Source organism: Ursus maritimus, unplaced genomic scaffold, assembly GCF_017311325.1.
Source record: "Ursus maritimus isolate PB19 unplaced genomic scaffold, ASM1731132v1 scaffold_3, whole genome shotgun sequence".
Lineage (NCBI taxonomy): Eukaryota > Metazoa > Chordata > Mammalia > Carnivora > Ursidae > Ursus > Ursus maritimus.
The window spans coordinates 43,854,822-43,880,912 of record NW_024425563.1 but is presented as its reverse complement, the minus strand read 5'-3'; the positions used below and the strand labels follow the sequence as shown (position 1 = coordinate 43,880,912).

General features: G+C 38.4%; 1 protein-coding gene across 4 annotated transcripts in view; it reads right to left on the bottom strand.

The window, feature by feature from the left end:
- The window catches only part of PDE1C (phosphodiesterase 1C), a 302,251-nt gene that overhangs the window by 30,071 nt on the left and 246,089 nt on the right, over positions 1 to 26,091 (bottom strand). For 3 of the 4 annotated variants that reach the window (XM_040644120.1, XM_008686465.2, XM_008686463.2), the window contains one exon: positions 21,372 to 21,449. In XM_040644120.1, the coding sequence (XP_040500054.1) occupies positions 21,372 to 21,449 (78 nt within the window). Of the gene's footprint in view, positions 1 to 3,263; positions 3,983 to 21,371; positions 21,450 to 26,091 lie in introns of those variants that run through there. The other variant, XM_008686464.2, reaches the window with a different exon arrangement.

Below are 26,091 nucleotides of genomic sequence, written 5' to 3'. Positions count from 1 at the left end.
ACTTTGGATTTTAACTATTTCAACTCGGATTATAATTAAATCCACTGGTATTTCATATAGATGGATGTCATCGTCCCTTTTGGAAGAACAATTTCAGATAAATCCGGTCTTGTTTTGTTTTTATTTTATTTTTCTTAAATCCAAAAGCCATAGAGAAGTTTTTATTTTTTTCATAAACTGGGCCCTGACAATTTCCCCCAAACCACCTGCAATTTCTCTCCCTTATGATAAGCTACTTATGTCACTAGGGTATGTCTGCATATCCTTAGAAAGTCAGCCTTTAGTGATATGCTTGGCATATAGGAGATGTTGGGCTTCGTTGGCACTCACAGGTGGATAGCGGAATGCAGCTGGACAGTTGTGCACCTGCTTCCCGAATGCTGACTGTGTGGGGGGAGGGGACCACAGCACTGCAACTCCTGTTGGGATGTGTGGGGATCGCAGAATCAGAACAAAGTTTCCAACTGGAATCACCTTTATTGGGGACATAATACTGTGTACATAGGCTTTAATCTCAGAATCTTCCCTCTTGTTATGAGAAAAAGATTTAGTGCTTTCTTTCTTTTGTTTTCCCCCATAGTCCACAGGGGACATTATGAAGTCATGTTTATCATGTAAGTCTCTGCTCTAAGGTTAAGAATAGAAGAGAATATTTCTATCTATCTATCTATCTATCTATCTATCTATCTATCTATCTATCTAATCTATCATCTATCTATCTAATCACCTATCTATCCATCATCTATCTATTAAAGAAAAGTGATCCATGATGGAAGTGATACAAAAAGACCAGTATTCTTACTCCCAAAATATGGATTACAAAATTGGTCTCCATCTTTTCATCTGCGTTCTGCCTCACATCCCGTCTTAATGTTTCTCTTGACTTTCTCACTCTTCGAATTTACTAAAGGCATAGTTATAGGAGGAAAATATAATACAATGGCTTTAGTTCTCTGCAAATGCAATAAACAGGCACACTAGATTCTTCTTTGGCTCTGAGATGTTTAGATACTATTTTCCTGTTTAAGTATATCAGGTCCTTCATGGGATCCTTTCAGATGTTTTCCATAGTTTTTAAAAGATTCAAGAATGAAACAGATAATGGAAGAAAATCCATTTAAATGTAATGGGTTAGAAATGAGTCTCTTGCCTGCTGCCATAAGTTATTAGGGCTCGTAACATAAGAAAGGCTGGCACGAAATAAAAGATGGAAGAAAGACCTCCCTATGGATCCGTCATTATGCCTCAAAACATACCACATCCACAAAACCTGGATGTAGAGCTCTTAGGCGACGTAGGGACCCAAACTTTAGGGTTCACTTCATTTGGAAAGTGTTCCACCCAGGGTCATGTAGAAATTGTGGTTTGTCAGTGGTGGAAATGTCCCTACTGCTTTCTCCACATACTGGTCAATTCTTAATTCACGTGTGTAAGCCCTTGCTTTCTATGTGACAGTGTAATACTGAGTAAGATTTCAGACTCCATGCAATGGAAGGATATGTGTCCCATATCGCTGCTCCTTTGCAAGCTGTTTCAAGAGAACAAAAAGACTACAGAAAGTGCGCCAGAGCTCTGGAAATAGTGTTCTTCTAGTCAATACGGACTTGGGATCATGATTTCAATGTTTTATCAAGTCCAATATTAATGTATACCACAATAATACATTGATTTATATTTTTTAAAAGTAGATAATATTGCATTTTTACTCAATGTCCCTTCCAAATACTTTTTAAGGGTTTAAAGATGAGTTACATGGAGTTTTGCTTTTCCACACTGAGAATTCCAGAGTTCTATACTGAATGAAACTCTCTTCCCACTCTTTTTCAGCTAATTAATGACTTAAAGCAAATGGAAAATATTACCATCTTTATTGTTGCTAGAAAAAATGGCTATATTCCTATTTCTTTTTCAGATATTGTTTAGTCTGACTCGTTACGAGTATAAAAGGGAAGTTGTAAGCTTTCTGTTTTGACCGGCTGCAAAGCTCTACCTAAGAAAGTACAGAACAGAAATGAGGTAAAAGGTTCAGGTTCCAAGATGAAAAATTTGAGATGCCCTGGTTGTATTTCGTTCCTATATGAAACCATACCACCTCGAAGAGCAGAGTTTGCAAACTGATGTCCCACAGATGGAGTGCAGGTTACAGGCATGCTTTTTTCGACCAGCACAGTCTTTGGAGATTTCTGAACTCATTGCCAATATTTAAAAATTTGGAGAGGGTTTATATAAAACCCTAGGTATCTAGACCCCCATTGCTACATAGCACTAATCCTGTAGCTGACCAGTCCCTGCCCCCTTTCCACAACACACACGTCAACAAACAAAAGGCTCCAATTCCTCACAGTCCCTACTGCTCCTTAGTGCCTCACTGGTACCAACTGCCATTGATCACAGTAACTCTGACATTACATGACTTACTCATTTACTTGACCTATGAGGCCCCACATTATTTAGTGTCACTGTTATGAAAAGCAGAGGGAGCAACAGCAAACTATGTGTTATTACAAGGCAAAATGTAAAAAGCTGACCAAAGAATCATGTTCAAATATCAGTACCAACTGGGCATTCTACACAAGAGTTCTTCAGATCTTTCTGTTGGGGAATATGTCAGCAAGGCAAGAGGCTCTGTGGACTACATACACGGTCTCCTTTCATTCTGAAGAAACAGCAACATTTTGCCTTAGTAATAAGAAGATCTTTTAAATGTTTGTTCTGGTGTTTTTAATGTAGAAATTAAACCTGCAATGGGGAATACACCTAAGCCTACCATCTAGCTCTCTCTCTCCCCCTATTACTAACCCAATTCTATCACCAGCATACTCATGGGGTTCCCCTTGGGAAGGACTCAAAGATTCCTTTGTGAACCATACCACCTTTTAAGAATCAGTTTTATCCAAATCACACCATTTAGACCCATAACATTACCCTTTACTTAGACTTCACTGGATCCCATTTTTGACTTGAATTCAAGGGGTGTATCTTTATTCTCTTTCCATGCTACATCCATGACTCTTGCTTTTGATTTGTGCTATTAATGATCTCCTATGTGTTATTTTTAAAGACTCACTAAAATGAGAAGAATTATTTGACATATTTCCCTGATACTAATTCCCTTAGCACTTCCCTGAATAGAAAGAAGAGTGATTAAGTGAAACCATAAATATCCAAAAGAAGAGGACCGGCCCATGGTAAAAATTTTGGTAACCACTTAGTTATGGACGCTACCCAATGAAAACAATATGTCTCCCACCTAAACAGTATGGTCATCAGCAGAAACATTCAGGTTTATATTGATGAATGCACAGATACATTAAGCATTTACAAATAAAGAGTCCTATCGGATAATCTCTAAAAAAAAGAATTTCATATATAAATGGAAAGACAAGCATAAGAACAATTTTTAAGTCTGAAAGGAAATTGGAGAAAAAGAAAGTTCCTGACTCAGGAAAGAACCCCCAGAGACTGGAATCATCATCTTAGCTGTGATGAAGGGCCAGCACGGCTATATTCACCATCAGTAGCCAGTACAAAAATAACAATTTAAAGGAACGGCATCGACAGTAGTAAAATGGCAATTACTGTGCACGTGGCTTTCTCAGGCCTCCCTCAGCATATCCAGGGTGTCCATCCTCATCGGGCCAGACAGGTGCCTTGAAAGTCAGGGCATTAGCAAAGAATTCTGAGGAAGTACCTTTATGTTTTGTTTCTGTTTGTGCAAAAAGCTCAAGTTGTTTTATTTGCCTGGGGGAGGATTCCCCAGAGTTCTTAGACCTCAAACCAGTCCCCAGAGAGCCATCTCTTGGAATGAGGTGGCATGAGGGAAGGCCAAGTGTGGGGGACTTGATTCTCAAAGTTGGACACCTTCCCCAGTTATGGGTCTTTGTGGAAGGAGGAGAAGGAGAATGAAGCAGCTCAGCTAAAATGATGCAAGACACTGGCAGCCTCTTTTATTGTATGTGAGGTGTGTTTTACTCTTCTGAATCTGAAAAAAAGAAAAAGAAAAAGAAAAGTGTCAATGCTGCCTTTCCCCCCCGCCCTTCTCCACCCTCCGGGTCTGAGGAGAAGAAAATCTGAGGAACAAAAAAAAGGGGGAGGATCAATTAAACATTTCCATACTCGTCATTGCTGTCTCCTTTGTAGCACCGTTTGCTCTGTTCATAAAGGGAAACTCTCAGTGGAGAATTTTAAACACTGGTTACATTAGAAATCTTAATAGTTACTTTCAACTTGATTATCAAACATGTGGTTCATGCAATATGGATACTAAAATACCTTATTTTGCAACCAAGATGACAGTGACTGTCAGGTCTGGCCAATATGCCTCAGGGGTCAGTGAGATTGGAAGAAATCAGATTCATCAAACTTCAACAATTTCCGTACCAGAAGCAATGCTCCTCTCTCAGAATTTTTGCACCCCCACCTCCCCCTCAGAGGCTTTCCCAAGAAGATTTAAAGCAAGATGTGTCCCAACTGAAATCATTACGCAGGTGGGTAAATCACCTGACTTCTCTCCTGGACCCAGAGTGAGGTGGTGGAGGAAGAAGACAAAGATGGAAACTAGACTAAGTTAATGGAAATAGACAATAGTGGATTTTTTTTCCCCACCTGGCATACTCTACCCCGCGCAAGCTCACTGGGCTTGGACAGAATTTCTAAAAAGCAAGCAGACAAACAAAAACCATCATGTCATTGCTTCCCATAAATGTTCCAGGTCTGTAAGTCATCATGCCTTATCATTAGAGAGGGTTCCCTCCTGTGCAGGGCTCCAAAGGGAGAGGAGTACAGTGGCTTAGATTTTAAGGATAACACCATTTACCTACAGAAATGTTAGGAGTCCTTAGTGGATAAGGAACATTTCCTATTCAACTTGAAAGACTAAGAGACTGTCTTAAATGAGACTTAGTTGAAATCAGGCAGCGAACTAGTTGAGAAAAAGGAGAGCCCTACCTAATCTTTTGTAATTACTATCAATTCTCAATTTTCCAGGGGCCATTGCTCCAATCCTTCTGTTGTTCCTCTTTCTTCATTCTGGTCCCATGTATGTTTACCCTCCATCAGCACCTTCACCCATTTGGGAGAAGTAGCAGAAACGAGAAAAACTTCTGACCGGTTTACGCTGATACCCGCATTGGCAGTGAGGGAAGTCACCAGTTGCCTCTCTGGAACTAGCCAGTGAGGGAAAGAGGTAAAACAAAAGCTGAAATCAAGGACTAGAAATTTCCCCCTGATTCTGATCATCTGAGCAATTTGGTCTGGGTGGGAGTTGCAAGACAGCAGTCCTCCTCGGTGCTCTGGGCCCCGCCATTATCCGTTTGAGGTCCTATGTAATGAGACTCCTTTCAGACAGTCATCATAGCACTAACCACCTTAGGAGATGTCCCCAGGCCCTCAACTATAGAACCCAATTTGATTATGATGATATAAGTCTGAGGTTGATTTTTTAATAAATGACGAATTGGTTGGAAGGATGCTAGGGACAGCTGACAAGGACCACTGTTATACCCAGTAAGCCTCAATTAGCCAAGAAGGGAAGGGATGCACATCTTCTCTCATGTGGCCTCCATGAACAGTGGCCAGCTGTCCAGCTTGCGGGGTTCCAGAGATGGAAAGGAGTCCATCTAGGATCTTAATGGACCCCAGAGACCCTTGAAAGAAGACCTTTCTTCTTTTCTAGTCATTGCTTCTGAATAAGATGAGAAGTGACTGGCTGTGGCTCTCCACCCTCCCCTCCACAGTCTTCTGGTCAAGGGATGGAGGGAAAAGGTAAATAAAGGAAACGTGTGTCTAAGCTGCACCTGTGTTCATTAAGTACAACCAACAGTAGAAGATGCTCTGGAGCTGGGTCTGGGACCTGAATGACCGTCCTAGTCTTTCAAGCACATGCTCTCTCTAAAGTAGTTTCCGTTTATAAATCTCTTCGGGCACTTGCTGGAAGTTGCCTTATACCACAGCTACCTGCAAGATGCTCTACCCAGACTAGTAGATTCCTTGAGGGCAGGGAAAACATCATTTATCTTCATAACTCTTTGCATATATTACAATGCCTGACACATTGCACATGCTCAACCAATTATTTTTTAATTGAAAGGAAGTGAATTAAATAAGCATCAGGTAGATGGGGCAGATAGAGAAGCATGATGATGAGCAGGAAGTCTCTCCACCCTTTCTGGAAATCTTTTCATAGCAGGAAATAAAAACTAGAAAGAAAACCATAAATGTCTTTATTTTATATTTTATTCAATACCAAGGTACGGTATGTTAAAAAAATGTGTATTTCCTTCAAAGAACTTGCCCCACTGTGGAAACTCATGTCCCAGAGAAGGGACACCTGTTGTGCAGGTGGCTTTGACATGGTCTGTAAATCAGGCTTGCTCCTCACTCACTCCACACTTCCCCCTCAACTTTGAGTGTCCTATATTTGCTTTGTTGCAGTTTCGTTTTATCTTTGTTTTCAATTTAAACTAAAATTGGATAAGCATTTTAAGCTAAAATTGGTAAGACCACAAAGTATTATGAAAATAAGTTCCTGAAGATAAGTAAGTGGCCACTCTGTATTTAACTGAGATAAAGGATTATTTTTTGTTCTAGGGCCTTTGAATTCCATTGATTGTAAATCTATGTTGGCTTTTTGGGAGTCCACAAAAAGCAGTTAAACTCAACCACCTTTTTATGACTGATAAGCAGAAATGGTAAATATCTCCACCTAACTTGGGATAATTTGAGAAAATATCTAAGCAAGTGCCATCCACCCACCCACCTCCTGACCAAAGACTTCTTATGTCTCAAAAAGGGGCAGCCATGGAGGCTCTGAACCCTGAAGCACAGGCTTTATGGATTCACAGAACCGTATTTACTCTACGGAAATGAACAACAAAAAATGTTTCAGCATCTTCATTGGGGAAAAAGGAGGTGAAAATTGACACCAGCGAGGCCTTGTTTACCCCCACCCTTCCCACACTACTCCTACAGCTAAGTGGAGATGCTATATGAAATCATTTGGTTTAAAGATAATTGTTTTAAGAAGAGGCTTAAATTTCAATTTAACGTGATTTGACTCTCAAAATGTATTTATCTGTCATAATGTTTATTCCTAGATCATCTACAAGACAGTCTCGTCGGAATCTGGCACCAGGCTTGAAAAACAACTGCAAACACTTTTCTTTTTCATTTTTCTTGGTTTTGATTTTTTACAGCCTGATTCAACTATCATCCAAGCTCAAAGAAATAAGCTGACTTGGCTGAGAACAGAGCTGGGATTCAAACCAGATTTTCAGGTTCCAGAAACTCTACCATAGCTGCCTCCGTATGGAGTCAACTTTCTATGAAAACAACAAAATACAGTAAGCAATGGAAAGAAAGAATAAATGTGGCAAAACCAAACCCAAGTTTAGATGTCTAATAGAATTTCTGTGGGGCTTATAAGTGGGTTCTGGTTTGGTTTTGTTTTATAATAATGAGGAAATGCTAAAAACAAACAAACGTTATTTTAGATATAGCTGTTAGAATTTATCCAGGCACAGATCTCACTGTTTTAGGTCATAAGTGCTATTTTAAATAGTTATCACTCAATATCCAAAAGCATGTATTGCCTGCTTTCTCCTTGCCCCAAATGATACTGGATATGATTACAGTATGATTATTCTAAGTTAATTTCACTGCATGTAATACTAATGCTACAGCTCTAAGATAGATGGGCGGATGGATGGACGGATGGATGGATGAACAGATGGACAGACAGACCGAGTAAGTGAATAGGTAAATTTATGGGAGTATAGCTTCCTGAAACCTTGCCTATGCCAACATACTGAGCCTTTAAATTGTACCCATTTAATTCAAATACACAGACTAAGAACAGTACAAAAGATGGTAGTTTTTTTTTTTTAAAGATTTTATTTATTTATTCGACAGAGATAGAGACAGCCAGCGAGAGAGGGAACACAAGCAGGGGAGTGGGAGAGGAAGAGCCTGATGTGGGGCTCGATCCCATAACGCCAGGATCACGCCCTGAGCCGAAGGCAGACGCTTAACCGCTGTGCCACCCAGGCGCCCAAAGATGGTAGTTCTTAGCTCCAACCCTTGCCCAATTTTTTTTTCTTTTCTTTTGATCCATGGCATCTGTGCTATCACTGAGAATAATGATGGTATTAAACTTTTATTCTCTAACTTTTCTGCCTTCTCCTTCCCTTTACACAGCATGGTTTTTCCAAACTGAAAAATCTGTGAATAACTCACTCTCTTCTGCCCCACACTGCCCAAGGTGTTTTACTGTTGTTACTCTCTTATTAAGAACTTAGTACTTTGGAAAACAGTGTGGAGGTTCCTCAAAGAGTTAAAAATAGAGCTACCCTATGACCCAGCAACTGCACTACTGGGTATTTACCCCAAAGATACAGACGTAGTGAAGAGAAGGGCCATATGTACCCCAATATTCATAGCAGCATTGTCCACAATAGCTAAACTGTGGAAGGAGCCGAGATGCCCTTCAACGGATGACTGGATTAAGAAGATGTGGTCCATATATTTAATGGAATATTACTCAGCCATCAGAAAGAACGATTACACAACATTTGCATCAACATGGATGGAACTGGAGGAGATTATGCTAAGTGAAATAAGTCAAGCAGAGAAAGACAATTATCATATGGTTTCACTTATTTGTGGAACATACGGAATAGCAGGGAGACCGTTAGGAGACGGAAGGGAAAAATGAAGGGAGATGAACCATGAGAGATTATGGAATCCGGGAAACAAACTGAGGGTTTTAAAGGGGAGAGTGGTGGGGGGATGGGCTAGCCTGGTGATGGGTATTAAGGAGGGCACGTATTGCATGGAGCACTGGGTCTTATATGCAAACAATGAATCATGGAACACCACATCAAAAGCTAATGATGTACTGTATGGTGACTAACATATCATAATTAAAAAAAAAAAGAACTTAGTACTTTAATACCTAAGGAAACAATGAAAACATTCAACTCCACAAGTACTCCAGGGCCTGGCCCACTCTTGAGAGGAGTAAACATCAGGCATCAACAGCCCCTACCACTCCTTGGTGCAGGTGAGATGACCTAGAGGTGTCTGCATAGGAAAGTTCTGTCTCTGATCAGTCTTTTGAAGCCAACAAGAAGCCAGAGACCATAGAGACCAAGAAAGTCCTTCAGAGAAAGTTAAGGGAGGCTGGAATTTTAGCCCTGAAACATTATGACTGCTCTTCATGCTTTTCTCAATTTTATTACTTCAGGAAAAGCAATATGAGATTTAAAATAAGTGAAAGAAAAAACAAATATTTTTTCTCAAGTTTTCACTGTGGCTCCAGACTAGAAGATAAAAATAGCACGTATTGTAGAGGGCTAATACTTATGAAATACAGATGTCATCACTTGAAGATTGTGGTGCCCTTCTGTGGAGAATGCTAAGAATAAACACAAAGCGGAAGCTTCGATACTTGCTTGATACTGCATTTTTAACGGTTCTACTAGCGTGTGGGTGTCTAGAAAAGAAATGGCATTAACAGTGTAGACAGCGCTAGCTCCTGGAATTGGCACATATTTATTGCTAAGGCAGCTGTTAAAGAATTTTTTATAATGTTAATAGAGTTTCTTCAGACAAATGCATTGCTACTTGTGTTCCTCCCACCCTCTGTGTAGAATCTGACAAAATCTAATTTTTCAGGGGGAAAATTAATAAATATTTATTTCATGAATACTAAGAAGTTATTTTTAATCCTGAACATCAGTGTTGAGGGAAAAAAAATCACATTTTACACAGTTCCAAAATTATAATCCTTTCTGTCAGACTGGGTTCCTTTAAAAATACAATGGTACGTTAAGAGTGTAACGAAATGTCTAGAAGATAAAGTGAAACAATGAAAGCTTATATACCAATAATTCTAAGGGAAAAGTTGTTTAAAAAGATTAATTTTGTCATTACCAAAGTGTACCTAATATACTTTTATTTGACATTTCTACTATGTAGTTATTTGGTAAGAGATTGGAATCTAAACGGCTATGTAAAAAGCATGAATTGACTTTAGAAGTTTTCTTTGGTATAAAACAATTTAATTATTTTAAACGCACCCATCTTACATCGTATTAAATAGATTATATCACCTACATATGCAATATACATTTATATGTATATACTATATATATATTTACACAATTGTATATAATATATCTCATATGTGTATATTTGTATATATTTCATATATGTGTGTGTATATGTATATACGTATGTATAGTTGTGTATGTATATTTATATTTCAGTTGCTGTTTTGATACTACAAATGTGAATTTCAAAAGCACAAAAAATGTACAGGAGGATGATAATAGTAGCATGCTACTTGTTCCTTTATAATGCATCATGAGGATATCTTGAGAAGCACAAAGATATTCACTAAACCTAAAAGTATATAAAAATACATTGCTTTGAAATGGATGTTTGTAACTGAAAGAGCTAACTGTTCTGATTCACTGTGACTCATTGATGCTAGAACCATGTGTAAGTAATAGGCTTTGTACTTCCAGGCTCTCAAGAGTATTAAGTCAGTAGTAAAAGGAGCAGGAACATTTTTTAGTTCACCCCATTTGACCACTTCCTACCCATATATCATGGAATGGTTAATAGTCTTCCCCCAAATCCATCCAAGAAACAATTATGTTGGGTTTCAGCATTGCTGAGCTCACAATAACTCTTGTTGGGTCGACCTACAGCACGGCTTCTGAAAATAACTAGAAAATAACACTAAGTATATCAACCAAAATGTTTTAGCAACAAAACCCTCTCAAATCTAATTAGTGAGGTTTTATCCAGATACATGAGAATAACAGGCATCTAAAAAGTAATTTTGCAGTTCTCTCCTCCATTTATCAAACTTCTTGTAGTTTTCCTTTGACAGGGACATTGGAGTGAAGGGTTTAGACCCTTGGGTTATCTCACTACTTGAGAAAATAAGGATGTAAAGCATTTTGAAAAACAAACATTTCATGGCTCTTCTTGCTAAACCATACCGTTACCTTCCTGTTGATGCTCCATATGTTAATACGTACACATAAACTTGTTAAGTAAATGGGTCACAGGAGTTTTCATGGACAAATGGCTAAGGGAAACGGGATATTAATCAGAACATGTGTTGTTATGATGACTTATCTTAACTGGGACTCAGGGGACTCCAGATGTTTGGTCCCTGTACACTCATGGAAAATAACTCATAAGGATGCTGGATTCTCATGATGAAGGAAAATTTTTCATTAAAGAAATAGGCCTTCTTTTTGTCAATACACAATGGGGTACAGTGTAATATCTTCCCAGAACTAAGAAAAAACTGTTTTCCTCTGAGAAGGAAACAAACAAACAAACAAACAAAAACCAGAAGATGGGATTAACTATTTGTAGAAATCACTTTGAGACAACAGAAGTTGACTCCCATGGCATGATCAATAGTGATGTGTACTGCAAATCATTCATTGCTAAAAACAGTTAACTTCTGAAGTTTTACAGGTTTTGTTCTTAAAGTAAATTAGGAAGGACTCAAGGTTATTGTTATAGTAGCACTGCCTTGGATGTGAGAGGAAAGGATAGGGTAACAGCTAGTGTTAGAACTGTTTGCGATCCTTGGCCTTTTATACTCATCACAGTTCATGATCTGAGTGTACCTTTGGAGATGATAGAGCTTATGAAAATCTGGTAGCCTATGATGGGGAATCAAAGAAATTTCCTCAAGATTAAGGTCCAGAAATGCAATAAAACACAACTAAAAGTGAACAAGAGTCATCATCTACCCCAAGATATCAACCTACCTGATGGTTGAATGTGTGGTTGAAAAGGAAACTAGAAAGAGAGGGTGCCAGGGAGGAGTGCCTCTCACACTGTCAGAATACAGGGCATGCAAGATGGCCCCCATCTATTCTTCTTGGCAAGTCTATCTCAATGGTGGAGACAGGTTTATCAAGATATTCTACCTTGAGTCACACTTCATCAACTAACTCCCCTTACATTCTCAGCTTGTCAAGCAACCTTCTGATGTGTTTTGAGTTCCCAGGTAGGTTTTCCATCAGGAGAAAAAAACCACTGACTGGCCAGTTAACAGGAGCATTCCGGTGTACATATTGTACATCAGTAAATTAGCAGTCGAAACCATACATTGGGTATGAGTATTGGTGTTAGTGTCAGCAAATCTTTTGCAGCATAACCAACTCCTCATTTACTGTCAATATGAAGCTCCTCTGCCATTGTGTAGGGCACTTCTTGCTAATCAGCAGGTCGCCTTCACAACATCACATATAGTGTAGGCTCCCAAATGAAGGGATTGACTCTTTTTTTCCCAGATAAGATAGTTCTTACATACAGAGCAAAATGAATGAAAATCCACAAAGTGGATTTCACTTCACAAATCCTATGTCAAGAACTTTCAAGTTCCATAACCTTTTCTATAACTAAATGGTCTAATGTGTACCTTATGCAACATAAATTGGGATAGAAATTTGAACTAAGATGGCCATTAAGACACTGCCCTCTAAGACTTGTGAACCCATTAGCATTCTGAATAAAATCATATTAACACCTGCTTAGAAACAAATCAATCTGTCACAACTTGAGGCAAATATTAAATGAATATAAATGCCTATAAAGTCCCCCATGGCTAGGTAGGATATACGGGATTGATTCCAGTAAGAGTATACTGAAGATGGGTAAAAGTGTTCAGTTGTTTTTGTAGCTCTGCATGGACCAAGGCACAGCCAGGATCAGCTGCAAGTGATACTAAGAAGCCCTGTGGGAAGAAACAGCATAAACTGGAACAATGAGGTAATAAAAGGAGGCACTGACTACAAGCTACGGTTTTGATGAGTCTGAAATAGGGCAGTTCTTCATTCTGGTGTATAAAGACAGCCTAACAACCACTGTCCTGAGTAGTATGGGGAAAAAAAATATTTGGAGGAAACAATGAGGTGAGCATGATTCTCTGAGAAGAGAATACTGGGGTACAGGAATTTATACAGACTTGAAAACTGGTGATGGTCTCAACCAATGCACCCCTCCTGAATAATGGTCTATGTGCCAGTGAGTTTGCTGCTTCTCAAATCTCTGAACATGAACTTAAGTCAGAAACTATCTCTGCTGTGAAGACGGACACGTGTCTCCATTCTCCAGGCACCCTGCTGTTGGACTTTTTCCTCCCTGGATTTGCAGAGAAGGGCACACCTCCAGGCCCGTGCAGGCCCTATCTATCTCTCACTACCGACTCCATGGCAAAGCAAGTCATGACACCCGCCCCTGCCCCGCTTCAAGCAACGAACACAACATTTTCAACTGTAGCTGAAAAATAAGAACATCAAGTACAACTCAAGTGTAAAGGTTCAGACTATATCCTTCCGCTGCTTTTATTAATAACTTGGTGCATCTATTATAATAGAACAAAAGGCATCTAACAAAGTCAAAGTCATCCATTCCATTTATTTACCCATTTTCAAACTACTTTGGTAGGATCAGCTAGCTAGAAAACAGGAAAGACACTCATTTCTTCGGTTGACTCTTGGGAGCCCTGTAGCAAGTCAAGGTCATAAGATACCAGTCTTGTGAGGAATCACATCACAGGCAAAATGTGTGAATGTACACAACAAACCTTGTAATCTCAAGTAGTCGTTCTACGCGAACTAACAAGAATATTGGTTCTATTGCTTTTTATTTTTTCTGTATTGAGAGCCTCAAGACAAGACCATGAGCAACTTTGGAAATATGTAGAAAGAGTAACTAGAAGGAAATGAGCTGACAAAGTTGTGTCTTGACGGGCAAAGGGAAGTAGAGAGCTAAGAAATTATTAGATGAATATAATATACAAGTGTAAAATCTCCCCACATGTAAGTTTCGTTTTGTTTTCTCTCAATAGGTTTTTAATTTGGCTTTTAATTTCCATTTCCTACTGATGCCTATGATCTCTCTAATGTACTTACTTGCTAGCTGTACCTCCCTTCCTTGTGAAATGTTTAAATCTTTGCATGTCTTTAATTAAGTTGTTTATTTTCTTATTACTGAACATTGAAGTTTCTTTATATATTCTGGATACAACTCCTTTCACACATATTGGCTTTGCAAATATTCTCCCCAGGTCTGTGGGTTGTCCTTTCATTCTCCCAATAGAAGCTTCTGAAGACCAGATGTTTTTAATTTTGATAAAGTATAATTTATCAATTTGTTCTTTTATGGTTTGTACTTTTGGTGTCATACCTAGAAAACCTTTGCCTGAGATTGCAAAGAGTTCCTCCTGTTTTCTTAACCATAAGTTTTATAGTTTTACATTTTCAATTTAGGCTTGCGATCTATTTTAATGTTTGCATATGACGTAAAATGTAGGAGGTAATTATTTTGCATATCAATAGCAAATTGTTCCATCACCATTTGTTAATGACTACCTTTCTCCGTGGAATGCCCTTTGTCAATAATAAGCTGTCCACGTACATGTGGACCTATTTCTGGACTCTATTCTATTGACCCATTTGTCTATCTTGATGTTAATACCACGCTGCCTTGATTACTCTAGCTTATAGGAAGTCTTCAAACAAGGCCTACTTTTTTCATCCTCCAACTTTTCCTTCTTTTTCCAAGTTGCTTTGTCTATTTTGGGTCTTTGCATTGCCATATAAATTTTAGAACTGGTTTGTCAATTTCTACCAAAAAAAAAAAAAAACCTGCTAGGATTTTAGTTGGGATTGCATGAATCCGTAGATTTCCACTCTCTCTGGAAAATCCCCCAATATTTGGCAACTAAACACTACACTTCTAAATAATTCTTAGATCAATGTAAAAATCAAAATGGAAATTAGAAAGTATTTTGAACTAAATGTGAATACAAGTGCAACATGTTAAAATTTATGACATACTACTAAAGTGGTGCTTAGAGAGAAATTTACAGCACTTAATGCCTACATTAGAAAAAAAATTAATCACATTAGCTTCCACCTTAAAAAAAGCTAGAAAATAAAGCAAACTCAACCCAAAGCAAGCAGAAGAAAAAAAATAAAAAGATACAAAATCAATGAAATAAAAACAGAAAACCAATGGGGAATATTAATAACAATAATTAATAAAACCTATTATCCTAGAGCCAGACTGGTCTGGGAAAAAAAGAGAAAAAAGACAAATTACCAGTATAAAAAAATAATAGATTAGGTCATTACATATTCTACAAAAATTAAAAGGATAATAAAATAATATGCCTATTCTTATACCAATTTAATTCCATTATGACTGTAAACATACTTTGTATGACTTGGATCCTTTTCAATTTATTGGGACTTGTTTTATATCTCACAGTCTGGTCTATATTGATAAATGTTCTGTGTGCACTTGAAAAGAATGTGTATTCTCTATTGTTGGGTATTCTAGGGATGCCACTTAGGTAAAGTTGGTTGGTAGTGTTCAAATCTTCCTTTCCTTGCTGATTTTACATCTATTTATTCTATCAATGATTGAGAGAGGAATGTTAATGTCTCTAAATAGAATTATGGATTAAAAATTTTTTTGCAGGGGGCGCCTCGATGACACAGTTGGTTAGGCATCCACTTTCAGCTCAGCTCATGAGCCCAGGATCCTGGGATCAAGCCCTCAGCTCCCTGCTCAGCAGGCTCTGTGATCTCTCTTGCTTTCACTCTCCCCATTATAATAAATAAAAATCTTAAAAAATAAAAAAAAAATTTGCAGTTCATTTTATGTACTTTAGTACATAAATATAAAGGATTATTATATTGTCTTGAAAAATGGACTTTATTATGAAATGAATTTCTTTATCTCTGGTGATAGTATTTGCAATGAAATCTACTTTGTCAGACATTAATGCAGCCATTCAGGCTTTCTTTTTATTAGTGTTAGCTTGGTATACCAATTTCCATTCTTTTACTTTTGGGCTATTTGTGTCCTTTTTTATAAAGGCAGACTGTAATTGTGTTTTACAATCTGGAAATCTCTGCCTTTTTATTGGGGTCTTTAGGACATTTAATGTTATAACTGATGTGCTTAGTTTTAAGTCTATGATGTTGCTATTTGTTTCCTATTTGTCTCATGTGTTCTTTGTTCCCTTCTTATCTTTTTTTTACCTTCTTGTGGATTAAGCATTTTTACAATTCCATTTTATCTCTTGTGTTGGCTTATTACTTATGTGTCTTTGTTTTGTTATTTTAATTTAATTGCTTTAGAGTTTATAATGTATGCTCTTAATTTATCACAATCTACCTTCAAGTGATATATCACTTCATGTATAATAGAACTTTACAATAGTATACTTCCATTTCTCCCTTCCCAGCTTTTTATGCTACTGTTGTCTGTTTATGCTATTGTTTCATGCTATTTCAGTCATATATGCTATTTTTTAAGATTTATTTAGTTAGTTAGTTGACAGAGAGCAAGACAGAGAGAATACACAGGAAGGGCAGAGGGAGAGGGAAAAAGAGTCTCAAGCAGACGCCATGCTGAGCATGGAGCCTGACACAGGGCTTGATCTCATGACCCTAAAATTACCACCTGAGCTGAAACCAAGAGTCAGCCACCTAACCGAATGCACCACACAGGCGTCCCTCAGTTACATACGTTATAAATCAGACAATGTATTATTATGTTGGTGTTCAAATAGTCAATGATCTTTAAGAGATTTAAATGATAAGAAAAAATCTTGTATATTTATCCATCTAGTTACCATTTTTCGTGTGCCTCATTCTTTTGCGCAGGTCCATATTTCCAACTGGCATAGTTATCTTACTGCCTTTCATGAACATTTCTTGTAGTGTGGGTCTACTGGTGATGAATTCTTTCAGCTTTAATATCTGAAACACATTTTTGCTGGGTATGGAATTCTTAATTGAATTCTTTTTTTCTTTCAGCATATTAAAGATGTTGCTCCACTGTCTTCTCACTTGCATTGTTTCTGATAAGAAACCTACAATTATCCTTATCTTTGTTCAATTGTACATGAGTTTTTATTCCTCCAGCTGTTTTTAAATTTTCTCTTCATTACTGGTTTTCAATCATGTGATTATAACATATTTTGGTGTAATTTTCTTCAAATTTCTTGTGCTTGGGCTTTACTGAGCTTCTTGAGTCTGTGCATATAGTTTTCATCGTTGGGCAAAATTTTAGCCATTACTTCATCAAGTATTTTTCTTTCCTCCTCTCTCTCTTCTTTATGTTAGGGACTCCAGTTACCCATACATTAGGCTGTTGAAGATGTCCTATAACTCACTGATGCTCTTTACATTTTTTTTTCTGTTTCATTTTGGATAGTTTTTCACTACTCTTTCTTCTACAATGTCTAGTCTCATCCACTGTACTTATTACTAATCTCATCCAATGTTATTTAGCTAATCCCATCCAGTGTGTTTTCCATATCAAACATTGTAGTGTTCATCTCTAGAAGTTTGATTTTTGCTTCTTTGTATTTCCCATGTCTCTAATCAACTTCCAAATATATGGACTATAGTTGTAAGAACTGCTTTAATGTTCTTGTCCGCTATTCTAACTTCTGTTTCAGTTCTCTCTCTCTCATTGTGTGTAGTATTTTCTTGCTTTTTTGCATATCCTGTAATTTTTGATTGGATGTTGGACACTGTGAATTTTACCTTGTTGGGTATGGGATATTTTTGTATTCCTATATATACCTATGAACTTTACTCTGAGGTGCAGTTATTTGGAAACACTTTGATCCTTTTATGTCTTGCTTTCAAAGTTTATTAGGTGAGACCAAAGCAGCATTTAGCCTACAGCTATTTACTCCTCCACTAATAAAATAAGACAATTAGGTGGATTCCACCCAATTCCTTTTAAATTATGAGGTATTCAAATCTGACTAGTGGGAATAGGCACTTTTCTTGCCTTATATGAAGTATGGACATTAGGACCATTCCCTCTAAACCTCTTGAATGGTTCTTTTCTGATCTCAGGTCATTTCCTATCTGTATGGGTCAATCAGTACTCTGATGAATGACTACTCTGTACATCTCTGGAGTTCTGTATCTCTATAGCTCTCTCCTCTCTGGTACTTTATCTTGTTAACTTTAGCCACCATGGCTCTCCCTGGATCCTTATTCAACTCTTCAACTCAAGGAGTTCATCAGGTCTGCCTGGGTTCCCCCTCCTTATGCTGCCTGGAAACCCTCTCAAGGGAGGAAGCTGGAGCAATGATAGGGTTTATTTCATTTGTTTCCTGTTTCTTGGAGATCACTGTCCTTCATTTCTTGCTATCTTGGAAACTATTCTTCCAAGAAGTTATCTTTTATTATGATTATTATTGTTTCAGGTGAAAGGGTGAATCTCATTCTTATTAGTCCTCTTTGTAGGAAGCAGAGGTCCATAGACAGTCTTTTGTCCACTCTTTTCACTCTACAGAGTTGACTTTTAAATTTCACGAACACCTTTAAGCATTCCAATTCCCAGAACACTCAGTGAAGGAGAAATTCCTGGGGAACCTCCACTCTGGGACTTGGCAAATAACCCTTGTAGGGCCTAATTATAATCAACTTTTGAGAGGCACAAATGGTGGCTATCTCTTATATCTCTGTTAGTAGAGTCAAATAAAGTTAAGGGCAAATTCATATTTTTGGGAAACTCTAAAAAATTATGGCAGGTCCAAGAGGCTCTGCTGTTTCAAACATGACTAAAAACACACTGAAAATAATTCATTCACTGGCACCCCACAAGTCTCCCAGTGACACTATAAGTTTAGGCCCTGAGAGAATCTTGGCTCAGAGGCCCCATTCTTTTTATGTTAGTACATTTCTTCCGAAGAGTAAACAAGGTAGTTTCAAAGGACATTCATTCTTAGAAGTCAGTCCAAAAATTAGTGCTGCAGGATATTAAGTAGTACCTCAGTAGCCTGACAGAGATAATGTACAGCTGCAATGTGTTCACTATGCCAGGATATAATTTATGCTTTTAGCACACACCCCTTCTCTCTGTGTGTGCCTCAGCTCAATGGAGTTTGGGAATAACCAGCTGTGGTCCAGTTTCCATCAGGTTTCTTTCTGAATGCGTTGCATTCAAATGTTGCAACTTCAAACCATAGTGGGTTTGGTTTTACTGGGCACTGAATTGTGCTTGGATCCTCCCTCTCAAAAATTAGACAGAGCTGGTCACCACTGGTTCCCAGGGGTTATAGTAGGGGTAGAGGCATTAAAAATAGTTAAATTCACTCCCTCTGGTCATCAAATGTAATAGGACCTATTAAAAAGAAATGTTCAAAATATATGTGGTTGTTACAAGACAGCTTTTAAAAACCAATGTACCCACTGATCCATATATCATTTAAAATTTTTCCTAAAGTAGAGAGTTTTGATGACCAAAGGCGAAGAGATAAATGAGACTGATTGAAATCTTTTCCACTTCATGCCACCAAGAATAGCTTTAGTCCTGGTAAAGATTTTTGGTGAAGACAGCACAATTAACTAAAGCCTTATGATATCAAAGCAGTGAGAATGACTGATGTCATGTTAGCCCATCAATGAAATTAAAATACAAAGTTGTTCATTTCCAAGTTTGTGTATAAACTTGCTAGAATAAACACACCAGACCCATCTGAAGCAGTGGAAAGTTAGTTATGGAGAAGAAAAAGAACAGACATCAGAAAATGTCTCTTCTTTATTTACTGCATTCTGTTCACTGCCTGATGGGATCAAGAATTCTGCTCATTAAACAATCAAGCTTTACATTTATTTGTTTAATAGAACATCATATCTCTTCACCCCTTTCCACACCCCGCTTTTAAAAAATCTGTTTAATTATTTTAAATACTTGGGGCAATTCAACTATAGAGGGCACAGGTAAAATAAAAGGGCTTAATGAAGGTAATAAAATTTAATTCACAATGCCCACATGACAACATCATAATAGATATTTGTAGCACAATATAAAAATGCAACAAGATCCCACGTTAAAGATTTGGGACTTAGTTTACTCTGCACTTTCATGCTGTAGGAATTCAGATGGGCTAGTTACTGAACGCAGGATGGACCAGGTGTCCAGGTGCTCAGTTTATATCTAACACCATTCTCCTCTACTGTACATTTTCTGGCTTGTATTACCTTGACTTGGGTTTAATGATATCTGGCAACAAACCTTACCCATAACAGAGTCTGGCTAGGATGACTGTCATTTTGAATTCTGTTTTGTCTCCGTGTAATTCGTGTCTTAGTCACAATCATTCAAGGAGGGTATTTTTTTTTTTTTTAGGTATGTGGTTTCCATTTGCATAAATGATTTGGCAAAAAAACTGCACATGGGTGTTCCCTAGGTGTTATGTGATAAGACACCTGGAGTGAGTTATTGAATGAGATTAAAAGAAAAGGTTTAAGAACTGACTTCACACATATGAGTAGAGAAAGCCTGTCACAGTGGCTTAGGCATGAAAGCTAGAGGAGCTGCTTCCTTTTTAATAGGTGGAGTTGTGTTCAAATTTCTTGAGTCCTCAATCTGAATACTCAATATTTGTTCTTCAATGACATAAAAACCAAACTATCAAAAACAGCTTAGCATCCAATACAATGTCTCCAGGGAGGTATGATTCAAAGAGCATCTGGGACTCTTAGCACAAACCACTACCTAGAAACTTGCATTTTCAGTTTACTATCATGTACATGTATGAAGGGGTCACTAAGAGTAAGCACGTGTTACAACTGAAACAGGAGATTTATATAAAAGGCGAGAACAGTTTTCTCAGTAGGATAGTACAAAGTCTGAAGGATAATAGAATCTGAACTTCCAGGTTTCAGAGAGAGTAGAATGCTCTTTGTGAAAGGTAAAAGCAATGTTCACGGAGCACATCACAAGGTAGGTTCAGTCTAATTGGTTTGGTGGGGATTGCCATTCAAAACTTGCCTTTGAGACTTACTCTTGCTGACCAAACTGCATTCTACAACTATGTATGTTCTCCAATATGTGGGTCTCCCAACACAGTGATAACACTGAACAGATTTCTGTTCTGATCGAAAGCAATGATTCCTCATTAAAAGAGAAAATGTGAAAACCAGAAACCATGGAACAGTTCCCATTTATGTTGCACGATTCACAAAGACTCGTACTCCATTCCATTCCAATCAGCAAGCCCAGAGGCAACTTTAAAGTGAAAGTGAAAAAATGGCAAGTGGTAAAGAGAGAGAGAGTATAGAATGCATTTGTGATGGAGAAAAGGATGGCGGACGGGAAGAGATACAACAATAATCAGTAAATTATTGAAATAGGAATCAAGTACTCCTTAAATGTAGGGAAGGGTTTTTTTAGGGTATAATAATAAGAGTATATTAACAACCACAATTTCAATTCTAGGTGTAATTCTAACAAACCTGCATTAAATCACACATTTTATGGAAAAATATAATGGAAAATTATGCTCTTACCATCTGTTTTCTTTGAATCACTTCCGACACTGGATTGATCCTTCCTGTCGGTCTTATTTTTACCATCTTTCAAGTCACCTGAAAGTAATAAACATGACAAACAGCATATGTACACAGCTAAAAGGGAAGTTATAAATAGTTTTAAACTTGTCAAGGTAAAAAGATGAAAAAAAATGCATAATTTTAGTCATGGGGGGGTACATGTCTGAAAGTAAATATCTTTTTAAACCATATATTAGGTCTTAAAAGTTAAGATTATGATCCAGAAATTAAGACAAAGTTCCTGTTAAACAACGTTGCACTTAAGCCAATAATGTTTATTTTCCAAGAAAGGCAGTTCAGCTTTATTATTGGGCTGTGGAGTGTGGAAAAAATTAGGTCAAATGTAAGTTATGCCAGCTCATAGCTACTTAACTTCTACATGCTTCAGTTTCCTCATTTGCAAAATGGGGGTAATAATAGCTACTCTATAGACATACTATAAGGATAAATGTATTGAAGGTAGTGAATGTGATATCTGGCACATCACGCAATGCCAACTGAACTCTAAAACGGAGCTATAAATGGTATTCTAAATAATGAGCTTGTCAAAATATGATTTGTAAATGTTAAGAAACACTATGCAAACAGATGTAGAATAAACACGTGTCAAAAACTTACTTAATTCATTCATGAAGGAACCCGAGAGATAGTAAGGGTGATGCCAAGGGCATTTAAGGAAATTGGTATTTATAGGCATTTTAGAAAACTGTTAAAAATAAGACTGCTGTGTTAGAAACAGAACTGGTTTTGTCCTACAGGGCAATAAAATCATAACCTGTGGGTAGGGGGGTAATCTCCTCTAATAGTCAAAAATCTGTAAGTTAGCATACAACCTCACAGTACCTACGCTTGAGTCAACAGTAAATGACAAAGTTAAACACAGTCATGTTCTCCTAAAGTGGGAGTCACCCACCTGTAGCTCAGCGGCCAATTTGGAAACAGAGATCTTTGGGAATAGTCACATGCATTCGTTCACATACTGTCTGTGGCTGCTTTCACGCCAAAACCAGGAATAGTGACTGGCTGGGCCAACACAGAGAAAGCTTGCTGACCCCTGTCTAAGATAATTAAATAATCCCTGGCCATGTCTGTTCAAGAGTATGCCACTGTGACATTGAAAGGACACAGCAACCCTTCCCTCAGCCTCATTCTCAAGTTTTGGAAAATTTTCTCAGAGTCTTACTAATAGCATCTTTCTTTTTAGCCTGCATAAAACCCAGAATACATTACAACTAAAATAGTGGTACTTCTTGAAACAAGAAGACCCTAAGAATAATTGCAACTAGGAAGGAGTAAGCAGGGTCCTATCTTTTTTGCTTTCTTTGTGCCAGGCATATCGTATGCATCATTTCATTATATTCTTCTAACAACCTCATTATGAAGGTACTGTGATTGAAAGTAGATAAATTCATCACAGTTTAATTCACTAAATGATCAATTTGCAGAATAACAAACTCATCAAATGACTGAGGATGTTTTCCAAGCGTGAGTTTTCCTTTGGCTTCTCTGCAGCCACTGTGTCACATGCTGGTCCATCCAGCTGTGTTGAGTGCAGCACACCGGCCACCTGCCAGTGGTTCACACACCACCGCCGGCCCCACCTCTGCCCATAACCTTGCATGTGTGGCTCCTTCTGGCAGCAAAACTGCTCCTGTTGGCAGCCGTAGATCTGGTTTAAGCCATTCGTCTAACAGTTTTTGCATAGATGGCCAACTGATCTTTCCACAAAGTGATTTTGCTTAAACCGACTTGTGAAGAATGGACATGAAACTCATATTACCATCTCCATTTTATGGCTATGGAACCTAAGGCATAAATAAAGCAATCGACCACAATATACACAGATGGGTCTGATTCCAGAAGCTAAGCTCTCCACCACTGTATCTCGCAACTTCCCTATGAAGCTCAAGGTTTCAATTTCAGGCTTCTGTTTACTGCTGCCATTTCTAAATGCCTTTGGCCTACAGATTTATGAAGAAATGGTTATCTAAGGATAATTTAAGACCATCTTGGGTTGTGATATTTTCAACAAAGTAAGTATTTTCAATGGAATTTGACAAATCCTAAGCTAAGTTAGGAGTCAATAAATTTTCCACATTTCCTCTTACTCTTAATTCTGAAATGGGATGAGCTGGCTGAAGGGACTGAGGGAAAAGGGGGTCAACTCTAGCCAGGGTGTAAGCAGGAGGAGTTCAAGCGAAGGACATGATCATCACCCTTTACCACCAATGGCCAAAGGGAGGATTCCTTTGGAGGTCCCACGAAACAGTCCAAATACTGGCTCCTTCTTGTTTTAAGGATGCCAGAGATGAACTCAAGGATCTTGAGCCCTGTAGTCAAACTAATTCCCTGCAGAAAAATGTCTTTCTTTCCTAAATGAGCCTTCACACCCTAATGCATAATACTTTATGCCTGAACTTCAAGGTTTTCCTGGACTGGAGCTTTATGCACAGCTGCAGCAAGACCAGGATGTCTTCCAGAAGTCGCAGGAGAGGTTCAATTTGCTGGATGCTAGCCAGCAGCCTGTGGGCAGCCTGCCTTTTCCTCAGTCAGGGCTGGGGAGGCTGAAAGAGGAAGTACCTTGATGGTGACCAAAGCTTGAGATGGGGATCTCATAGTTGCTGATAAAAACACCTCTAGAACCCCACTTAACCACTGTCCTCTGGTTCCATCCTGGAAGTATCTTGGGCGACCACAAAGAAGGATGATGGGAAAGTGACACGTGTTTGTTTGATGATGTTCCTTGAACAGAATCCATTAGGTAATTTCCCACGGGTTGTATATGGACTAATGGCTGATGTGAGCTGTTATTCAATAAACAGGGGAAACCAAAGAGCCTTTCTGCACAGTTATAAATCATTTTAATTAGGCTGCTGTAACACAGTCTCGAACCACCATTAGCCTTTCTTATTATTGCTTAAAATTGACTTCTTTTCCCATCTCTCATTTAATACTTAATTTTTAAGGGAAATGGTAGACTGTTGATTACTTTGGGAAATAAACACAGTTGTGAAATCAACCCAGCCTAGTTGAAAACTCAGGCTGCTGTTTGTTTCTTTCAGGCTCTCCCTCTAAGGGTCTTCAAAATTGATTCCTGCCACCTCTGCCCTCTCTGGGTATTTGTTTATACTCATCACATAGAATTCATAGCCTTCTCTATGACCGGCATGTTTATGTTCATTGGTTTCTCTCCCTGACCAGATCAGGGGTTGGCAAACTATGGCCCATGGGCCAAACATGGCCCCAGTGCCTGGTCTTATATGGCCCACTAACAATAGTCTATTATTAAATGGTTGAAAAAAAAAGGGAGAATATTTAAGGACATTTGAAAATTATATAGAATTCAAACTTGAATTTTTATAGATAAAGTTTTATTGGAATTCAGCCACGCTCATTTGTTTATATGTTATTGGTGGCTACTTTTGCACTAAAACAGGAGTGTTAAGCAGTTGCAAGAGAGACTGCATGGCTCTTAAAGTCTACAATATTTACTATCTGGTTCTTCACAGGAAAAGTGCTCCAACCCCTGGAATAGATTAGAAGCTTCTTGCGGACCTCGGCGCAGCCTCAATATTCCTCTGATTTCCTACTCTCCCCAATAGCGCCGAAACTTGCAAATAGTAGGGACGTGCTGATTATGAAACATAGAATTTGGACTCAGACCTGAATTTGACTTGAAATCTCTACTTAGTGGTTGCTTGACCTTCAGCAAGTGATTGAACCTCTCTGAGTCTCCATTTCCTCATCCACAAAACGGGAATGCATATATCGACGGCACAGAGTCGTTAGCATTTTTAAATGATTTAATGTAGGTAAAATCTCATGTCCAATGTCTGGCATATATTAAGCATTCAGTAAATGTTATTGATATTACTTTTACTAAGGGAAAGTCATTTTTCACCCACTTTCCTAAAAGAAAAAAAAGGTGGGGCAGAAACACATCTTGCCTCTCTCTGGAGCCCTTCCATACTCTCCTTCGAGAAGGAGAAGCTCATCTAGGAGGAGTTTGAGAACGCAAAGCTCAGTTCAGCCAGCCATTTCTCTAGTTCCCAACCCCCTCTGAGATGCGTTTTCCGTAAGACACACACCTTGTGCATCACTCCAGAAGCAGCCCGCTGGGGTGCTGGGGTGTTGGGGTGCTGGGGTGGGAACGAGGTGGCAGGTCCTAGGCCTGCCCGCGCTGCCAGTATCTGGTTGGCTAAACTCACTTCAAGGCTAATGTGTGAAGAAACCCATGTGCTCAGCAGACCAAGTCACGTTTTCCAATTCAACTCCAGTTGCAGTGGAGCTAATATTTTGATCACTGACTTCCTGATTCTGCTCTCTCTTAGTTGGTTCTGACCTTGGGAGGGGTGAGAGGGGGTCTTTTGCACTGTCCTCGAAACACTCCAACAGGTATATCATCAATTCTTGTACAACTGAACGTATTTTCTGGCCAAGGATGCACTTGAATACAAAGCTAACTCGTTGGGAGCGGTCTCCAGAACCAAGCTGCTGAGGGGCCGGACAAGGTGGATGAAGGCCTTCTCTGCCTCCTACAGTGCTCCCGGGGTCACCTGACGGAATTTGGGCAAAGCTCTTGGAACATGATATGAGCTAGAAACATTATCATATGTATTAAAATACTGTTTTCTGATTCTACATGTTCTGTATGTTCATGGTAAAAATAATTGGAGAC